Consider the following 20834-nt stretch of genomic DNA (forward strand, 5'->3'; position numbering starts at 1 on the left):
ACTGAGTACAAGTGAGGAGTTAGCTGTAGAGAAAGAAACCCAGATGGGACAAGTGAGCAAATGAATGAAATGTACATTTTTTGCGTCAATTTTGCCAATCGTGCATCATCTACAACTATTTTTGTTGCATTCTGGAGATGTTTCATCTCAATTTTGGCAAGTTTGAGTCCATTAGGACATTTTTTGAGTCATTTTGGACAATTTTTGAGTCATTTAGGACATTTTTGGTGCATTTTGGGCATGTTTCAACTCAATTTTGGCAAGTTTGAGTCTGTTAGGTCAATTTTTGAGTCATTTTCACCAATTATTGAGTCATTCTGAGCAATTTTTACATCATTTAGAACCGCTTTTGTTGCATTTTGGAGAGGTCTCAACTCAATTTTGGCAAATTTGAAGCTGACGGTCAATTTTTGAGTCATTTTGGACCATTTTAGAATTATTTAGGGCATTTTTGGTGCATTTTGGACATGTTTTAACTCAATTTTGGCGAGCTTGAATCTGTTAAATCCATTTTTGAGTCATTTTCACCAATTCTTAAGTCATTTTGAACATTTTTGGTGCATTTTGAATGTGTTTAAATTAGATTTTTGCAAGTTTGAGTCCGGTAGGGCATATCTTGTCATTTTCACCAATTATTGAGTCATTCTGAACAATTTTCACGTCATTTAGAACCGCTTTTGTTCCATTTTGGAGATGTTTCAACTCAATTTTGGCAAGTTTGAGTCTGGTTGGGCAATTTTTGAGTCATTTTGGAGCATTTTAGAGTTATTTAGGACATTTTTGATGCATTTTGGACATGTTTCAACTCAATTTTGGCGAGTTTGAGTCTGTTATGTCCATTTTTGAGTCATTTCCACAATTGTTGAGTCATTTTGGACATTTTTGGTGCATTTTGGGCATATTTAAATTCAATTTTGACTAGGTTGAGCCCATTTGGACAATTTTTGAGTCATACTGGACAATTTTTGAGTTATTTAGGATCATTATTGTTGTATTTTAGAGGTGTTTACATTCAATTTTGGCAAGCTTGAGTCTGTTAGGGCTATTTTTGAGTCACTTTGACCAATATTTGAGTCATTTAGGACCATTCTTGATGCATTTTGGAGGTGTTTCTACTGAATTTTGGCAAGTTTGAATCAGAACCATTTTTAAGCCAATTGCAATGGAGGCTCAGCAGTGGTTGCGGCATAAAGAAGCCCAAATTAGCACAAGTGGAGCATGTATGAACGTACGTCTCCCTCGCAGCAAAGTAACTGAAGCGGAAACTGGCGGAAAGAAAAGGTTCCTGACAGAGCGATGAGGAAAGTGACACACGGCTGGAGGTAAATGTAAAGAGAGAAGCCATAAACTCCAAGCAAAGTCGCATTTCAGCTCACTAGTTGTGCGTAAGCAGATCTGCTGCCAAAAGTCGAGGCCGAAAGCTGCATTTTTCTCATTAGCGCGACAGTTTGGGCTTCCTTTAGCACCTGGTTTGCTTCGCTGAGTACAAATGAGATGTTAGCTGTAGAGAAAGAAACCGAGACAGGACAAGTGAGCAAATAAAGACCAAAAAAGAAAAAAAAAAAAAAGACAGCCAGAGCTTTGGGCGAGATTTCTCTGAAATCACAAAGCTGGTTGGTATTTTCCCAGTGTTGCTCAGTGGCCCATAACCACACTGATAGCAGCGAGAAATGTCTGTGTGTGGAGAGTAAAGGGCCTGAGATGGAGCTAATTATAGAGGAAAAGAAAGGCGTCAGCGAGGATTAACAAACCCGACTGTGTGTGTGAGATTCTGTTTGTTTGTTTGATGTTGAATTAATAACCATTAAGGCCACGACGCATCTACAGAGACCCTAAATAAACACGATAACACACTAACACACTTCGTTTTCCAGCAGGCTGACTCGTAATATATATTCATGAAGCCAAAATGCAATGTGGATTCTGCTTAATAACGTCACGGAGGGGAAGGCAGAGTAATGTGTGTGCAGACTCTCGGTGCACGGTCGGATTAAGATGAGTGTTTGGTGACGAATGCGTCGCCGCTTCCTGCTCGGCGGCTGACGGATCCGATGTGAAAAGTGTCGGTCTGAGCGTCAGGCTGCGATCTCGCTCATCTCAACGAATGTACTTGGGAGTGTTGTTTTTTTTTTTTTCATATTCTGCAATTCAAAGAGGAGGCCTTGAGCTGATGTGGACAAATGAATCCATTTAGTGGGAAAACAAAACACAGACTAAGCTAGTTTTGTTTGTGTGACTCGTAGGATGAGTCAAACCGAAGCCAAAATTATTCATTATTATTCTGTGAAAAATGTTGATTTATAGTGAATTTGTATAGATAAAGCTCCTCAATTGTAGTCATGACTTGCATTAGACTATTCAATAACTACTGCACCAAGTGTTCTCAGTCAGTTTAATAGTATATTAGAACATCTAGAACATGGTAGAAATTACCAGGAACATTTGGAATGAGAGAAAAGCTGCATTTTCTCAAAAATTTCAGGGAATATGAATAACATTAGACAGGGCATTTTTAGTAAAATCATAAAGAATAGCAATAGCATAGCAATAGTTAAAATTAACATCTCTAACTCAGTGTTTTACTGTCTTTTGTCACTTGTTTATGTCATTTCCACCTAGAAGAAACCTGTTGGACAACAATTTCAAGGAGTATAACTATTTTTGGACATTTCTCTCATTGAAGTAAAGCGTTCTTTTGCTCTCCAGTTCTCAACATATTTTGGATACATTTGCAGAATTTATATTTTTTCCATCGTCAACGTCACCAAGGCACAGCTCTTGAGCATTTCAAATGATATAGAATCTGCATTTTCTTGAGATTTTGCAACAATTTCAGGGAGTAACTATTTTTAGATATTTTCCTCATTGGCACTAGACGATTTCTACGTATACTGATGACATATTTCTATACATTGAAGAAAAACTGCTAAATTAATTGATTTTAGGCTTGTTTGATCAATTTATTATTTACTATTACTAATTTTAGACTGCTTTTATATTTTAGCAATCTACCAAAACCCAGAAAAGTCAAGAACATCTGTAAATCCAGTGCAGACGTTTGACAAAAAACTTTACAAATGTGCAATAATTTACTGTAAAAACAAACAGCCAGATTTCATCATTAATAAATAAATTTGCAAACGGATTTCTACCTGCAGCATCCTTGCTTGATTTGTGTAGATTTTATTGGATTCAGGACAACCATGTGCTATGAAAACCACATTTATGCGTGATTATTTTGCTATGAAGCCTGGACAAGCCCCTACTGTTTGGACGCATAATAGAAGAAGAACCTTTGTAGGAACCTAACTCAGAAACTGACATTTTGTGAACATGGAGATCAGTTATTTACGTACTTTTTCCAAACGCTAACAGCAGCTTTTACGGTGGAAATAATCTTGCATGTAACTCGATGCATGAGCCAACGTAAAATGAACCAACAAAGCTTAAATGTCGCTACAGCTTTTACCATTTAATTAGATTTTATTTGCTTTCTTGCATCTCCAAACCTTCACTGATTATTGTATCTTGATTTAGAAACTTCCACAATAAGCGACTAATCGAGCTGGGAACATTCTCAGAGCAGAAAGTCAGAACTCCAGCTATGCAGACTGACAAATTAACAGAAAGCCCTGAACCCTTTAACCCTCAGTTAGACTCTGGGGGGTTCTCTGCCGACATGATTTGGGTCCACTGGTCGTCTCAGAGCGACAAATCAATGCAGAGCTGTTCTAACTGATCATCTTCATCCAGTGATGAAACAGTTCTGTCCTGATGGGAGGGTCCAGTCCAATCCAAAGGGCGCCAGGGTTTGCTGAACGCTTTGATGAGCTGCAAAATGATAGAAATTATGGACTGTGGTCTCCACTGTCACCACATCTCAACCCAACACCTCTGAGATTATAGTGTTAGACGTCATTCTCCATCATCATCAGTCCAGTAGAGGCTTCAAGGATCAATACAGAGAAGCACTGACGCTGTTCTGGAGCTGAACGGTGTCTAAGTAACTTACAAAGACACTTTATGTTAGTTTTTCCTTTAATTTGTCACCTATATGCAATAAAAAGTATAGAATAACGGCAACATTATCCTCAAATATTTCCATTATATTTACAATCTGTTGAGATTTAAGGTGATGCTATGTACTAAATGAAATCTTCTTTTTTTACTAATTGAGCTCCAGATTTCAGTGTTGTTGCTGCAACATCTCTCCACAAAAGGTTAGCAGCTCAGAAAAGTAGAATATATCATCTGGTTAATGTGAATTTCTGCACAAAAGTTGCTGCTCTGGTGGATCAGATGGTTAGAAAATGCCGTGAAATAGGAGGTCTTCGGCAAAGAGTTTGTACAGAACAAAAACTTTATGTTTTTAGAGATCTGTGGTGGAAAAACAAATATCTTGAACTAGAAAAGGATGAGTCAGAATTCAGCTGTTTGTAGACATCAGTCAAAGGAAACAACATCATTTGTCTTTAAAGAATGACGATGTGAAGATCTGAAATCTTCTTTTTTACTAGCTAAACTCCACATTTCTGCAGCACAGATCCAGTCTCGCTATTAAATGTTAAACCTGCTTGTCCTACAGAGGTTCAAACGTACCTCTTTGTACCTGATTCATGGATAAAATGGATAAAGCTAACAGGAGCTGACGTGTCCTTCGCTTGAATCCCTCCTTTATCTGAGCACCAGAATGCTTCAGAAGCCAAGAACGAACCTGTTCAGATGGTTAACGATACTTTTCTTATAGTCAGTCAGAAAAGTTCCTCCAGTCAGAATTACCTGTCAACGTAAGGCATCGGTGCTGTTGCTATGGTTACCAACAGTTTGAAATACTCTGTGGTCTCATTTAATCCCCTGAACGGTACAGAACGTGCAGCTACAGACTGATACGAAGCAGAATGAGGCCCAAAAAATGACAAAACAATGCAATTTCTGGGCGTTTTTTTCTTTGCTCCTGTCACGTTTTTCCTCACTGCGGGCTAATTTTTCACTGCAGTATAAAGTCCTGCACCTCTGTGGAAACAGAACAGTCATTTCTGCAAGTAGAGAGAACTCATAAATGTCTTTGATGCGGTGTGACACAACCAGAACGCGATAAATCGTAGCTAAAGTGAAGTTTGCTTGATTATTTATTGTACAAAAACTGAAAAACCAGCTTGGACAACATTTTCTAAGAGTCCACAGGTGTTGCCAATACTGAAAACAATAATGATTCCTCTTTTCTAACCTCTTTAAATTCAGTTTTTTCACTCTGATCTGTACATTAACTCTAGATAGAAAGATGTTTCACCATGCTGACTGTATCTTCCAACAACTTGCTCTGTTTACCGTTTCTGAGCCATGCTTCATGTAAACACTGACTGCAGTTCACCTGAAAACTCTCTGAATTTTTGTTACATGACTGTTGGTCACAGCTGAGTCAGTCAAGGCTTTTTAAATACACCGAGCAATGCAGAATTTTTGTTTTTTTACACAATCTTGATATTACAGATGGTGTATTTTTGGCAGATTTTTAAATAAAAGTGGTTTTCATGGAATATTGCAATTTTAGGCTGAGATCTGGTGAAGTTTTCATGTGATTAGTTCAAGAACCACATCTGAAAGTTGAACATTTTTTAGTTTTTATAGTTTCTGTTTGATAAATAGTGTAATTTTGGCAATTTTTGGTTTAAGTTGCATTTTTTTACAAGGGGTTTTGATGTTCAGAGGTTTAAAATGGAGAATAAACCATCAACCACAATTAAAATTATGTCTTTAATTTACATGTGTTAACTAGTCAGACCTGAAATATTTCCAAAGACTAACTAAACCTGCAAGTTTAAAGCCAAAATCACTATCACAATTATTTTAATCACTACTAAAGTCATGATTAGCCTATTTATCACATTTATTTGTTGATTTTAGATTAGAAATATTTATATTTTTAAGAAAAGAGCATCAATTTTACTGCATGTTGTGCTAAATTCCTGCACATTTACTAAATCTGCATCCAAATAGGGCTTTAAATTCTGTTGACCTAAAACTAAACCTGCAAGTTTAAAGCTAAAATCACAATCACAATTAGTTTAATCACTGCTGAGGTCATAATTAGCCTATTTGTCATATCACATTTTTTCATAGATTTTATATTACAAATAGTTGTATTTTCTTTAAAAGAGCACTGACTTTGCTGCATGTTGTTGCTAAATTCCTGCCAATTTACCAATTTGCATCAAAACAAAGGCTTACAAAAATCTTCACCTGCATCTTCTAGAGGCAAACTATGAATAAAATTGCACCCAAAACACCTAATTTTTTGAAAATCTGTGCATAAACAGACAGAAGATGCAGGTAGAAGCTAGCTGTGCATGGAGAAGCTTCTAGTCTCCATCAGTTCCTGCAGCAGCTCAGACGGCCGTGAGACCAAAACAAACTTTAAAAAGACTAAATTATGACATTCTAATGTCAGATTTACCTCAAGTGAAGCTAATTATTTTATCTACATGAGCTGTTTTGTGCAGTGGAGCATTTTAAACGTCGATATCACAGTCGATCGTGTTCATTTAACTGTGAGAAATTCCTGCAAATTTACTAGATCTGCATCCAAATCGGGCTTTAAATTCTATTACCCTAAAATTAAACCTGCAAGTTTAAAGCTAAAATCACAGTTTAATCATAATAGGTCATAATTAGCCTATTTATCACATTTTTTTCATTGATTTTAGATTAAAAGTAGTTATGTTTTTAATAAAAGAGCACTGATTTTGTTGCATGTTGTTGCTAAATTCCTGCTAATTTACCAATTTGCATCAAAAAAAAGCCTAAGAAAATCTTCACCTGCATCTTCTAGAGGCACATTATAAATAAAATTTCATCCAAAACACCTAATTTGCACCAACAGACACAACATGCAGGTAGAAGCTAGCTGTGCACAGAGAAGCTTCTAGTCTGTTGTGCTAAATTCCTGCTAATTTACTAAATCTGCATCAAAACAGGACTTAATATAACATTCACCTGGAATATTTCCATGTAACTCACTACACAAACTCACCAGCTAACTGCTAACAAGTCGTCCAGACACGCTCTAATCTCTCCATCTGGGTCGGCCGTGCGTCTTGTTTGTGTACACTTGATGAGAAAGTGTTGCTGCGCTGTCGAGGTGAGAGGGTTAAAGAAGCCGCTGAAGTGCTATGAGTCGTATTGATCGAAAGTTCCCCGGTGCATTGATTAGAAGCCCTGTGAAAGCAGACAGGCAGAGGACTGGAGGCTCGGCTGCACAGCGATATCGACGGCAGCAACCATTCGAAACTCTGCGCCGAGGCCGAACGCGTTATTCTAGCAGAGCCGTGAATAAAGAAAGATCGAATTTTAAAATCGAGACCTGTTTTATTCGTTTTATTGTTGCTTCATTGTTCTCTGAATGCTAATCTCAGTCGTTGAGCCGCATTATTGTTTCACATAATCACCGTCAACATCAATTTGGCTTCTCACAGTTTAATGAACACAATCGACTGTGATACCGACGTTTAAAACGCTCCGCTGCACAAAACAGCTCATGTAGATAAAATAATTATCTCCACCTCGGTTAAATCTGACATCAGGAACGTCTTAATCTAAAGTTTGTTTTGGTCTCACAGCCGTCTGAGCTGCTGCAGGAACTGATGGAGACTAGAAGCTTCTCCGTGCACAGCTAGCTTCTACCTGCATCTTCTGTCTGTTTATGCACAGATTTTCAGCAAATTAGGTGTTTTGGGTGCAATTTTATTTATAGTTTCCCTCTAGAAGGTGCAGGTGAAAATTATTTTAAGCCTTTTTTTTGGATGCAAATTGGTAAATTGGCAGGAATTTAGCACAACATGCAGCAAAATCAGTGCTCTTTCATTAAAAATAGAACTAATTTTAATCTAAAACCAATGAATAAATGTGATAAAAAGGCTAATCATGACCTCAGCAGTGATTAAAATAATTGTGATTGTGACTTTAGCTTTAAATTTGTAGGTTTAGTTTTAGGTTAATATAATTTCATTTTTTTATTAATTAATTTAACATTAGCAGGAATTTAGCACAACGTGCAGCAAAATCAATGCTCTTTTGTTAAAAACATAAATCAGTGATTGTGTGTTTAATAAGCTAATCATGACTTTACTAGTGATTAAAATAATCATGATTATCGTTTAGGCTTTAATCCTGCATTTATCATCAGTTGTATGGGAATATTTTAGCTTGAAAAAGGATGATTTCAACCAAAAACAGGTTCCAAATGAGGCAACACAGCTAACATGTTTGACCATTTAAATCAGCAGCATGAAGTTCTGTAATATGAATGAAGCAAAAACACTATTTTGGATGCATTTGCTGGTGTTATAGCGTATAAGAAAGCTTTTTTTGGAGTGATTTTTTAAACTTATTTCTAATGCAGATGTCATTCTAGAGCAATTAATTCTTTCCGAATAGACATTTCAAGTAATCTGGTGAAAATTCTTGCATTTTTAACACATATATGCAATATATGAAAGAGAAAAACAGCTTTTTGCAGCTCTACTGAATTGTGAGTTGTACTTGTGCTGCATGTTTCTCATTCCATGTGGTTTCCTCCCTGCAGAGCTCCATGTATTCTCTGGCCCTCAAGTGTCTGATCAGCCTGTCCACCGTCATCCTGCTGGGCCTCATCATAGCCTACCACGCTCGGGAGGTTCAGGTAAAACACACGAGCTCTTTTCTTTGTTGTTCTGCTCACATTTTCATTCACCGTGGGTTCATTTTTCACTGCAATCTAAAGTCCTGCAGCTCTGTGGAAACAGAACGAAGGAGAGGGAACTCAGAAATGTCTTCTGTGCTGTTACAGCACCATAAATTATAAAAAGAAAAAGTTACACTTCCTCTGTTTCCTCTATAAAGTTCATTGTTCAAATTTCCCACAGGTGTTACCAATACTGAAACAATATAGACTCTTCAAACGACGTATTTAAAAAAAAAATTTAAAAATGTAAAAAGTGGAGGACATTTTACGTCCAACCCATCAAATTTCTAATAATCCATGTACAAAACACTAAAACATGCAATTGTTCTAAATGTTCTTGTCCTGAGACCAAATCTAAAAAAACTAGGAGAAAAGAATGTTTGAAAATATTTTAAAATACCAAATAAGTCTGGAGTTCCTCCTAAAATCACATTTTCCTCTTGTCCCTCCCCCCTGATGACCAAACTGAATCTCTAATAAAACAGTTAACATTACATTTAAATCTCCTTTTTTACATATTATTTTTTCATTGATGTCTCTTGTAATTGTGTGAAATTTTTTTACAACCAACATAATATTTTAAACAATTATTATACATGAAACGTGTGTCCAACAACATGTTAGCATAATCTGTTGATGACATTTTTATAGTTTTGTGTCTTGTTTTTGTAATTTTGTGTCTTGTTTTTGTCTTTTTCTGTCTTGTTTTTGCCATTTTGTGTCTTGTTTTTGTTGTTTTTTTGTCTCGTTTCTGTCATTTTCTGTCTGGTTTTTGTCGTTTTGTGTTTCGTTTTTGTCTTTTTCTGTCTTGTTTGTGTCATTTTCTGTCTTGTTTTTGTTGTTTTTTGTCTTGTTTCTGTCATTTTGTGTCTTGTTTCTGTTGTTTACATCATGGGACAGTGTTCCTACAGAATGTGTAGAGCAAAGCTATGTCCTCTCTTCTATTTTTCATATTTCCATCCCATCGTCAGACTTGATTGAATGTCTCCCTCCAGCTCATATTATCAGGATCAGACTAATTCTTTGGACTGTTTTCCATCAGTCAGTTTGTCCTCTTGGTCAGCAGTAACAGCAGCTAAATATCTAGCTTCTACTGCTGAGAAAAAGATCACATTAGCATGGATTAGCAACCCTGTTACTGTGATTAGAGTAGGGTTAGCAAACAACACAGAAAACATGGAATAAAAATGCTACCATTGATGTGGAAGCTGAGCCAATCAATACCTATTATTGATGAATGTGGAGCAGAAAACTGTAAAAGAGAAGCTTTATTTTTCAGAAAATTTGAAGTCCATTTGGTGTCCTCTAATCCTGAAATGACCCATGACACAGATATGATGCCATAAATCCTAAGAAAAAATAAAAAAGTAGAAATTTTTGAATTCTTTATTTCAAGAAAAACTGACAAACATTGACGTCAACATGGCAAACATTTTTCCAAGTGACCACAGGTTTTAAGAATGCTGAGAAAATGCTCACTTTAATGTATCCTGTATATATTTTTGCATTTTAAGCAATATTTAAATTGTGATAAATAATTTTTTCTCCACTTTTAAGTCCTTAAAAACTTAAAAACGTATTTTTTTTGGTTCAGATGTGCAGATATTTTTTAGGAAAAGGCTCTTTTTTTTAAAATTTTTTTTTGGCCTTTTATGGATTTATTTGATAGGGACAGTATAAAGAGACAGGAAAGGATGGAGAAGAATGGGGGGAAGACATGCAGCAAAGGGCCGCAAGCAGGAATTGAACCTGTACATGGGTCGCCTGCTTAACCCGCTGAGCTATATGGGCGTCCAGGAAAAGGCTCTTTAATGCAGAAATGTATAATTCAGTTAGTCAAAAAGAACATTTCATATCAGTTTTCCAGGTGAAATGATGCAACTTTTACCAATTTTGTGTCTCTCATTATAGTTTTTGAGTAGGAACCAGTGAATTAAATGCATGACTGCAGGATTAAAAATCTGATTTCCTGATAAACCTTTAAAGTTGCAAACATTGCTTGATGGCTGTGTGTAATTTAAGCTAAAATTCTGCAATAATCGATTTAAAACAACATTTAATCGCTGTTAAGTCCTTAAAAACTTCCTGTTTTGGCTCCATCCCACCTTATCTGGCAGATATTTTTCAGGAAAAAGCTCTTTACTGCAGATATTTATAATTCAGTTACTCAAAAAGAATGTCTCAGATCAGTTTTCCAGCTTAAATTTAACATTTTTGTGTCTCTTATTACAGAAATCTACATTTCAGACTGTTTTTTATCAACAATTTCATTCTAAACTGTCAGAATTCTCGTTAAAGATACTCATAATTGCTCTCACTTCAACATACCTATAGTGTCTCTACAGAGAATCCGGCCTTTATGCAGCTTTATGCAGACAAGAATGAGTGTTTTAATGAGATTATTGTTGTCTGTAGTTCGTAAGAGGCTCTTTTCTCAGTGAAGAGGGAAAATATTTGTAATCCACGATGATTACCGATGAAATGCGTCGTAGTCTGGATGGATTGTTTTCCCTCGTTTCACGCCGAGTACAATTAGTTTGGGTCGTCCCCCGACGGATCAGCCGGGGAGAGGAAAGTTGTGGAAAAGAGGACGAGATAAAAGGGCAGGAAATAAGTAAATAAAAGAAGGAGAAGAGAAGCGAGAGGGTTTTAGGAGGAGTTAAGAAGGTGAGAAGCTGAATAAAGAGGGAGGAGAGGAGGATGTGGAGGAAACTAAATTGAATTGTGGCCCAGCAGAGGAGAAGGAGGCAGATCTAATCTGTGATAATGACGGAGGAGAGGAGGAAGACAAAGAGGCATAGTGATGGTGGTAAACAGAAAGAGACATGAAAGCGTGGAGGGAGGAGCGGCGTCCTTCTATATGTACAAACAGTATATAAATCGTGTATAATATCCTGTTACACGACGGCCAAAACGCTCCAGCAGAGCGTCATAATTCCACATCTTTATTGAACGCAGCCTTTCATTTTTGTTTGCATTCGAGCCGTCCGATAATAAAAAGCAGACGTTTCGAGGCGCTCATGCATGCAGACGGGCAGGTGCTGCAGATAAAACCAACATGCATGTAATGAAGCACAGACACGCAGCTAGAAACACTCCAGGAGGCCAAACTCTCCTATTACTGCGGTTGTTTCTGCATTTCTATTGATGCTGATGTGAAATCTACGAGCCTTACAGGTCATCTTCAGGAGAATTTCACCACCTTTACTCTTACACTCTTATCTTAGTCAAAATGAGGACTAGACATCCTATTTTTAGATCAAAGTAGTCCAAGTTATCCATATATTTTATGATTTTACATGATAATATTTGCAAATTTTCTATATTAGCCTTCATATTTAGGATAAAAACATCACCAGCATTGACAGTTATTCATATTTTTGCCTTATTTATATAGATAAACCTTTAAAGGTGCATAATCTAAACCATAATTTCTGCGTTGAATAAAATTAAAATGACATTTAACTTGTAATATAGTATAGTTTCTCCACTTTGATGTTTTCAAATCCTCAAAAACCTACATTCATGCTTCTAACTATGAAGGAATTAGTCATTTAAACAAAATAAATCATCTTAATTTCATTAGAAATTGTCATAAATGCTCTTATCTTAGTTAACACAAAGGCTAGCAATCTTATTTTAAATCAAAACAGTCCAAGCTATCCATATATTTTGTGGTTTTACATTATAATATTTGCAGATTTTCTATTTTAGCCGTAATATTTAGGATAAAAACATCACCAGCATTGACAGTTACTTCATATTTTGTCTTATTCATATAGATAAACCTTTAAAGGTGTATAATATAAACCAAATTTCTACATTGAATTAAATTAAAATGACATTTAACTTGTAATATATTAAATAAAATTGGTTGAGAGCTTATTTTTTCAAATAAAAACTGTATTTCTATGTAAAACTGTAAATTGTACGTCCAACAGAGCACGATGTTTTAACATCTAAGGTCCAGACTGGATCTTTACTGCAGATATTTGTAATTTATTTTGTCAAAACATCTCTCCATCATTCTTTTTAGATTCTTAACTGAAGTTTAAACCGGCCAGAATGCAGTAAAAATCTCAAACATGTCATTAATAGATCCTGCAGGTTTCTACGGCTGATAAAATAAAGGAGCGGCTGTTTGGCAGCAGCTGGTTTTAATGTTGTGGCTCATCGGCGTAACCTGATCCTGCAGCTTCAACACGAAGAACCGGCTCTGGTTTTATTATCGTCCAGACAGATCTGCTGCGTTTATGTACAACAGCTGATTAATTACCTCGTCCAAATCTGACCTGGTGGTTTAGGAGGGTGAGGGGATCGGCTGTAGCGCTGAGGTTTACAGGAACGCTGAGGCGCCCCTGAAGGCACCACACGGCTAAGAAAGCTAGCAGCTAACAGAGCTAGGAGCTAACAGAGCTAGCAGCTAAAAAATCTAGCAGCTAACAGAGCTAGCAGCTAACAGAGCTAGCAGTTAAGAAAGCTAGCAGCTAACAGAGCTAGGAGCTAACAGAGCTATCAGCTAGCTGGGGATCATAAATGTGTCATAAATATATAAACAAACAAAATAATGTTTACTAAAGGCTGAAAAAAACAACATTCTGATGTTTATATTTTCTATTATTTCTTTTCCATTATTCTTTCTTTCTTTTCCTTCCTTCCTTCCAGTTCTTTCTTTCTTTCCATTTCCCTTCCTTGTTTCCTTCCTCCCTTCCCTCCTTTCCTTCCCTCCTTCCTTCCTTCCTTCCTTGTTAGTATGAGGAGCAGTTCAAAGACTGTTGGAAAGTTGAAAATCGAGCGATTCTTTCTTCTTTTACAGATCTCGTGTCTTACAAACAGAGTGGTTTTGGATATTTTATTAAAAACAGAACACTTTTCAAACCTGCTGGTGTGTTTTGGAGCTCAGGGTTAAAACTTTGATCACACCATCGCCGTCTTTCTGGATTTACGCCAACTTTAGCGCCTACAGTGTAGAAAAATGAAAGAAAGAAATGACATAAAACAAGCTGTGAACCAGAATTATTCATAAAGCTGTCAGCCGCTGCACAGAGGAAAAAAGAAATTATCAGCGTCCTCGTGAAGTCGTTACTAGAAGAGATTTGGGTTAAATCCCGCCTCATCCTGCTGGGATTCCCACCCAAAACCTCGACGGCCTCCTCCCCAAACTCTCATGTAATCCCAGGGAATTATTTCTCACGTAGATTAAGCGAGCAGCGTTTCATCTCTTGGTCTTCTTCTGCGGTCGATATCAGGGTTCCCATCACGTGCAGCAGCCACAGGGAGGACGACTGAACCCGACGTCTTTTATCAATGAAGGTTCCCATTACGGACCGATCGGCGGCCTATCAGCTCTGGCCTTCTACTTATTGATCCCCCGTCACAGCTCTGATCCAGCTGTGATGTGAAGAAACACGGCAGCGTTACAGTAATATGCCGTTAGATGGATGATGGCTGGTTGAGGCCCCTCATTTGGCTCCATAAATAGTCAATGTGCTTCGACGGCGAACGGCTGCAGATGAAAACAGGCGTGCTAGCGTCGCATTAGCGAGATGACAAACGGCAAAAAGGAAAAGCGTGAAGGCGACGCTGATTGATTGTTTCTGCCGCAAACAGGAGGTCGTGTTTGTGTGTTTCGTCCGTTCTTCTTATGATTTTTATTGGCTGAATCTTTAAACCAAGACGCTCATTAATTCGGCTAATTGGCTGCAGTTGAACACACCTGAGGCCCCTGGTTTCTGTCCGGAGCCGCAGGGACGATGGAATCAAGTCGACAATATGGACGCACATCAGACGGGCCTCTGCTTAGACTTAAATATTAATCTATGTGTCAGGTTAGCTCGGCATTAAGACTGTATGGAAGCAGCTCGATCCAAAGTACCAGCATCTAAAGACCATTAACTAACCCTCTGAATGCCAAAAGGTACTCTACTGCTCCAAAGTTTGGGGTCATCCAGACAATTCCATGTTTTCCATGAAAAATCCCACTTTTATTCATGTACTAACATAACTGTACAAGAGTTTTCTAATCATCAATGAGTCTTTCAACACCATTAGCTAACACAATGTAGCATTAGAACACAGGAGTGATGGTTGCTGGAAATGTTCCTCTGTACCTCTATGGAGATATTCCATTAAAAATCAGCTGTTTCCAGCTACAATAGTCATTTACCACATTAGCAATGTCTAGACTGGATTTATCATTCATTTAATGTTATCTCCATTGGGGAAAAAACTGCTTTTCTTTCAAAAATAAGGACATTTCTAAGTGACCCTGAACTTTTGAATGTAGTGTTTCTTCAGCGATGAGTTCAGGGGAAATTCAAATCGGACGCAGAGATTTAATTAGGTTCAAAACTGCTGGAAATTCAAGATTATGTTTGTGCAGTGAAGTGGCAGTGAGGAAACAGTCAGCCAGTATTGTTGGAAAGGTCAAATCCTGCAGATTTATGTGATAAATACCCGACTACTGATTTTTACTGTCACAGCAAGAAAAAACGACAGAATATTCACGTTTTAGAAGCTGCTACCTTGATCATTTCATTGATTAATCACCACGGTTTCTGCTTTTCTGGCTGCCGTGTGGTTGTAAACAGGAGCCCAGGATGAATTTTTGCTGCCACTCGGGAGGTAAATCCAGCAGAAAGAGCATTTCAAAGGGTTTTGTCAGTGACAGAGGAAGGAGACGAGGAGCTGACAGCCGAGATGTTTGATCTGCAGCGAGAACGTCGTGGTTTTGTGCTCCGTCAGCTGCTCACGCTGCAGGCTTGGTTTCCTGCATTTTTAATCTTCTGGCCAAAAAATAGAAACTTTAACAAGAAAATGCTGCTTTGTCATTGATTTAAGTCTAATTTCTCCTCACCGTTAGCTCATTTTCCAAGTCCTGCACCTCAACGGAAACAGAACAACCATGAAGAAGGAGAGGGAACTACAGAAATTAGAAAAAGGTGCTAAATGGTGAATCTACACTATATGCTGTAGATATTTTACTACTTACATTTTTTATTTGTTTTTATAGTTTTTCCTATCATCTCAGAGCAAACACTGCCTGCAGTTCAGCTCAAAATTGTCAGAATTTTTGTCATGTGACTGTTGGTTGCAGCTGAATCCGTCATAGTTTTTCAGTTGCACCAAGGACTGTAGAATTTTTAGTTTTTTACAAAATCTGTTCAGTGTAAACAGTTTTATTGTTGCCGAATTTCTAAATAAGACATGTTGCATTTCTTTCTCGATAAATCTTCCAACAATTTGCTCCTCTGTTCACCGTTTCTGAGCCATGCTGCATTTACTTCATTCATCCAGTAGCTTTGATTTTACTCTGATAATCATTTTGGATGAGTTTATGTCATTTTGAACAGGATTTGGGGTCATTTTGGATAATTTTTTCAATCATTTTCGGCAAATATATGTCTTTTTGGACAAGTTTTTGTCATTTTGCACACATTTTGAGTCACTTTAAGTAGGATTTTTTTGTCACATGAATGTTTGTCCCAGCTGACTCCATCATAGCTTCTCAGTTGCACCAAGGACTGCAGAGTTTTTTCGTTTTTTATGGAATCTGCTTAGTGTGAACGATTTTTTTTTTTGGCGAATTTCAAAATGAGACGTGAAGAATTTCTTTGATTGTCCTTTCACTATAATTTTTGACATGTTTGTCATTTTTAAACAGGTTTTAGATCATTTTGGGCACATTTTTTTTTGCAATTTTGGACAAATTAAGTCATCTTGGACACTTTTATTTTCAATAATTTTGAACAAACTTGCTGGCAGGTTTTGGGGTTCAGAGAGTGAAACTAGTGTTTAAACCAGGAGCCAGTAGTAGAATTCGGTGCTTAATAGATTTACATCTAATCTATCGCCTGGCTGTGATATGATGTACTGCAAAGACTCACAGCTAACAAGTTAACCAAGTTGTGAAATATCATGATTTTAATCTTAGATTTAGTTATTTTTTCCATTGGAGCTGCACATCACAAATGATTAGTTCAAGGACTGTCAGAAAGAGGAAGAACCTCAGAATTATTTCTGTTTTTGCAGTTTATTTTTCAGATAAATGGTGCAATTTTAGCATTTTTTAAAATTTGTTGGCTCTGTTTCGGCTTTGGAGGGTTAATATATCATTATTATTATTATCATCATCATTAACTATTGGATTCAGGGTTTTTACAGTATTATGTAATATGACCTGTTTTACAATGTCTTAATTCTTTTAAATTTAATTTTATTCATGACAGATGCACAGTCCAACCTTTACCTTTAGTAAATGAAATAAACCTTAACAGTAATGAGATGTTTCAGTGATTTAAAGCAGATTTATCTTCATCACTACAACACTAACACTGATGATGATGCATTGAAATCCATTCGAGCCACAAATTAGTGAATGATTGTGTTTAAGGCTGAACAACGATGAGAATGTGACACGCTTTCCTCGTGTTTGTTCCTTTTCTCTTTATTTCCCGGCGTGAGAATAATCAGGGCTCTCTCTGTCTTGATAACGTCTTGGTAGAAATGTAAATTCTCGAGTGCTTGTTCAGGTGGTTATTGGCGTGTCGGGCATCTGGTATTTCCAGCTCGGCTCTGTGATTTGCATAAAATCACAAGATTGGACTGCGAGTGGCCATCAGAGCCCTGCTGGCGCTGGCATGGTGGAAAAAGTTATGACATTTTATCTGAAAGCAGTGTGGAATGAATAATTTCAGCTTTTAAAAGAGCAGTTTGTTCCCACACAGCTGCAAGTTCTGCTCGGTTCACGTGTGCATAAAGAGCTGCAGCAACATTAATTTTTTTTTGTCTTAGTAGCTGTTTTAAGATTTCTTTAGGAAATAAAAGCACAGATTTCACTGAAGTCGTAGCTTTAAAGTCGCTTTAAAGCTGTAATACTGCACAGCTTCCATCAGAAAAAAATGGCTTGAAGTTTAAAAGCCTTTTGTGGCTCCAGAGGAAGCCAAGTGAAGTCTGATAATTTACTTCAAGTGATGTCACTTTAGCTGCTGTTGGTTGTAGTTGAAGATTAGTTTAGGGGGGGAAAAAACTGAAGGATTTGGGCCAATGATGAATGTAAAAAAGCCAGGAAGTGCCCAGAAGTAATCATCCCCAGGCCAGTTTTAATTTATAGTGAATTTTTATTTGACCAAGAGGTTTGTTCTGTCTTGAAATGACATAAGACAGTTTTCTTACAGTTTTACTAAAAATACGTGATTTATACTCTTTGAAAATGTTGCAAATTTGTAACAAAATGCAGCTTCTATATCATTATCATCATCAAATGTTCAAGAGCTGTGCAGTGATGATTTTTATGCTGGACAATGTATAAATTCTGCAAATGTCTCCAAAGTATATTGAGAGCTGGAGAGCAAAAGAAAGTTTTTCATCAATGTATAGAAATATGTCATCAGCGTAAATAGAAACTATCTAGCGTCAATGAGAGAAATGTCTAAAAATAGTTATACTTCTTGAAATTGTTGCCAGTTTTTGGAAAAAAATAATGCTATCTCATTCCAAATGTTCCCGGTAATTCCTATCATGTTCTGGAATGTTCTAATACATTATAAAAAGAGAAAAGCTGATGCAGTAGTTCTCCAGTCAGTTAGTAGTCATGAATAAAACCAAAGATCTCAGTGAGAACCTTCAGTTTCACATTGTTGCTGCTCACAAGACGTTTAAAGGCTAAAAAGTCATATTCAAGTGTTGTCCAGGTCCAGTGTCCACAATTTGAAGCATAATGGAAAAAGTCCAACTAATTCCACACTATATATACTAAAAATACTTGGTCAAAATGATTAATACTCCTTGAAATTGTTGCACATATGTGACAACATACAGCTTCTATATCATTGCAAATGTTCAAGATTTGTGCAGTGGTGACTTTTGTGCTGGAAAAATTTATAAATTTTCCAAATGTCTCCAAAATAAGTTGAGAACTAGAGAGCTAAAGAAAATTTTTCATCAATCTATAGAAATATGTCGTCAGTGTATGTGGAAACCATCTAGTGCCAATGACAGAAATGTCTAAAAATAGTTATAGTCCTTGAAATTGTCGCCAGTTTTTGGTAAAATGCAGCTTTTATCTTATCCTAAATGTTCCTGGTAATTCTTACCATGTTCCAGAGTGTTCTAATACGCTATAAAGTTAGAACAGCTGATGCAGTAGTTCTCTAGTCAGTCACTAGTCATGAATGAAACCAGAGTTCAGTGAGGATCCTCCAGTTTCACACTGTTACTGTCTTTTGTCACTTGTTTTTATCATTTATAACCAGAAGAAACCTGGTGATTGAATAAAAACTGACTATAAATTAGAAATTTGGCATGGGGGATGATTCATTGTGGGCCTCAAAGAGCTGGAGATGGACACTTGGAGGAACCAAATCCCAGTGGAGACCTGCAGAAACACTGTTAGACACTAGAACTAGATAAAGACTTTGACACTGATTACTGAGAACGAAGAGGACTAAGTTTGAGATTATTAATTATAAAAAAGCTATATCTTAGTACATTGTTGACATCATTTCCAGCCAGAAGAAACCTGTTGGTCAAACAAAACATACCTTTGATTAAAAATGTTTGAAAGTTTGAAAATGTGGAAAAAATATATTTTCACAGTGAAATTTTCCAATGTCCACATTGTCAACATTTTTGGGAAATTTTTTAACACTTTTTGGTGGAAAAAAAAAGTAATGATAAAAATGTTTCTTAAGAACATTCACATAAAAATCAACCAAAATCCAGCGAAATTCGCTGGATTTTGGTTGATTTTTTTTGTGAGTGTTCTTAAAGAAAATGTTAGAAGTTTTACTGATATATATGTAATCCCTTTAGATATTTTTTGGAGGATTTTTACTCATTTTTTGAAAGTATTTACAAGAGTTTTCTTGCCAAATTTGGGGGATTTTTAAAATAAAACTTTTAAGGGAAACTTTTAAGGAATTATTGGAATTTTCTTCCTGAAGGTTTTGCAAATTTTCAGAAATGTAGGAAATTTTTTTACTGAATTTTTGGATTTTTTTCAGACAAGGAAACTAGTTTTTTTTGGTGCCCGTAAATGGAGACAACAGGAGGGTTAAGATAATTGTGCAGAAAATGCTGTTGACTGACATGAGCATTGAGTAAAAGTGATTTATTTTGCAAATTCTAAGCTGATAAAGAGACATTATTATTATTATTATTATTATTATTATTATTATTATTATTATTATTATTATTATTATTATTATTATTATTATTATTATCAGAGCAGTGGATCGTTTTCACCGACATAAACTCAGGAGACATTTTCAGAGTCCAGCGATCGACCGTCCAATCTGTGCAACCACATGCTATTAGTCTGAGTTAACGGTGAGCCTCAGTTGGTCAGAAATAATGGAGACTGACGACTGGTCGACTGTCATTATGAATCACGAGTGGTTAATTAGAAATATGATTCTAAGAGCCAAAAGAAGAACAAAAAAACCCCCTAAATTCCATTGGTGCGTTTGAAGTCTCTGCTTCCCTTCACAAGAAACAAAAGGATTCATTTGAACTCGTAAACTTGAAAGAAATCCAGACTTGAAAGGCAAAAAATTGAATTGGTGTTGAAATGAATCAAATAGGAACTGGGAGGCAGAGCGTGCGAGGGGAGGGGATGTTTCTGCAGTCCATTAGTGCACTTTAAGCATTAGCGAACTGTGTTATTCGGTTACTTTTGGAGAATTTTCGCAGCAGCGCATTGATCAAGGAGACACCAGCTTGGCACTCACAGCCACTCAAAGGCCCACGAGAGGGCATTAGGAAAATAAAGTGAGCGCTCGTCTTCCAAAAGAGGCCGTCCTGCTCTTATTTAAAGCAAATCCTGGATGATCATTTCATGATGTCATGTTCTGCATAATGTACATCCGCCCTGGGGGCTTTAATGGAAAGGTTTTTGGTCAGTTTTGCATCATTTTTCAATAATTTTTAGACAATTAAATGTGGTTTTGTGCACTTTTTTTCTGTCATTTTGACAGTTGTTGAGGTGCATATGTACATCAGGGCTTTACCCAATTCTGATTTATCTCTCTGAGTTTCGAGCTGTTTTTTTCCTATTTTTTTCTCACTATTGGCTCAACAGAAATTCCTGCACCTCCATGGAAACAGTAAGAAGTAA

The 20834-nt window shown here is 36.7% G+C and overlaps 1 protein-coding gene across 1 annotated transcript in view; it reads left to right on the forward strand.

Annotated features, from left to right (window-relative positions):
- The window catches only part of kcnn3 (potassium intermediate/small conductance calcium-activated channel, subfamily N, member 3), a 103990-nt gene that overhangs the window by 21133 nt on the left and 62023 nt on the right, over positions 1–20834 (forward strand). The window contains exon 3 of the mRNA XM_055013761.1: positions 8582–8677. Within this exon, the coding sequence (XP_054869736.1) occupies positions 8582–8677 (96 nt within the window). The remainder of the gene's footprint in view (positions 1–8581; positions 8678–20834) is intronic.

The sequence above is a fragment of the Amphiprion ocellaris genome, chromosome 9, assembly GCF_022539595.1.
Source record: "Amphiprion ocellaris isolate individual 3 ecotype Okinawa chromosome 9, ASM2253959v1, whole genome shotgun sequence".
In the NCBI taxonomy this organism is placed as follows: domain Eukaryota; kingdom Metazoa; phylum Chordata; class Actinopteri; family Pomacentridae; genus Amphiprion; species Amphiprion ocellaris.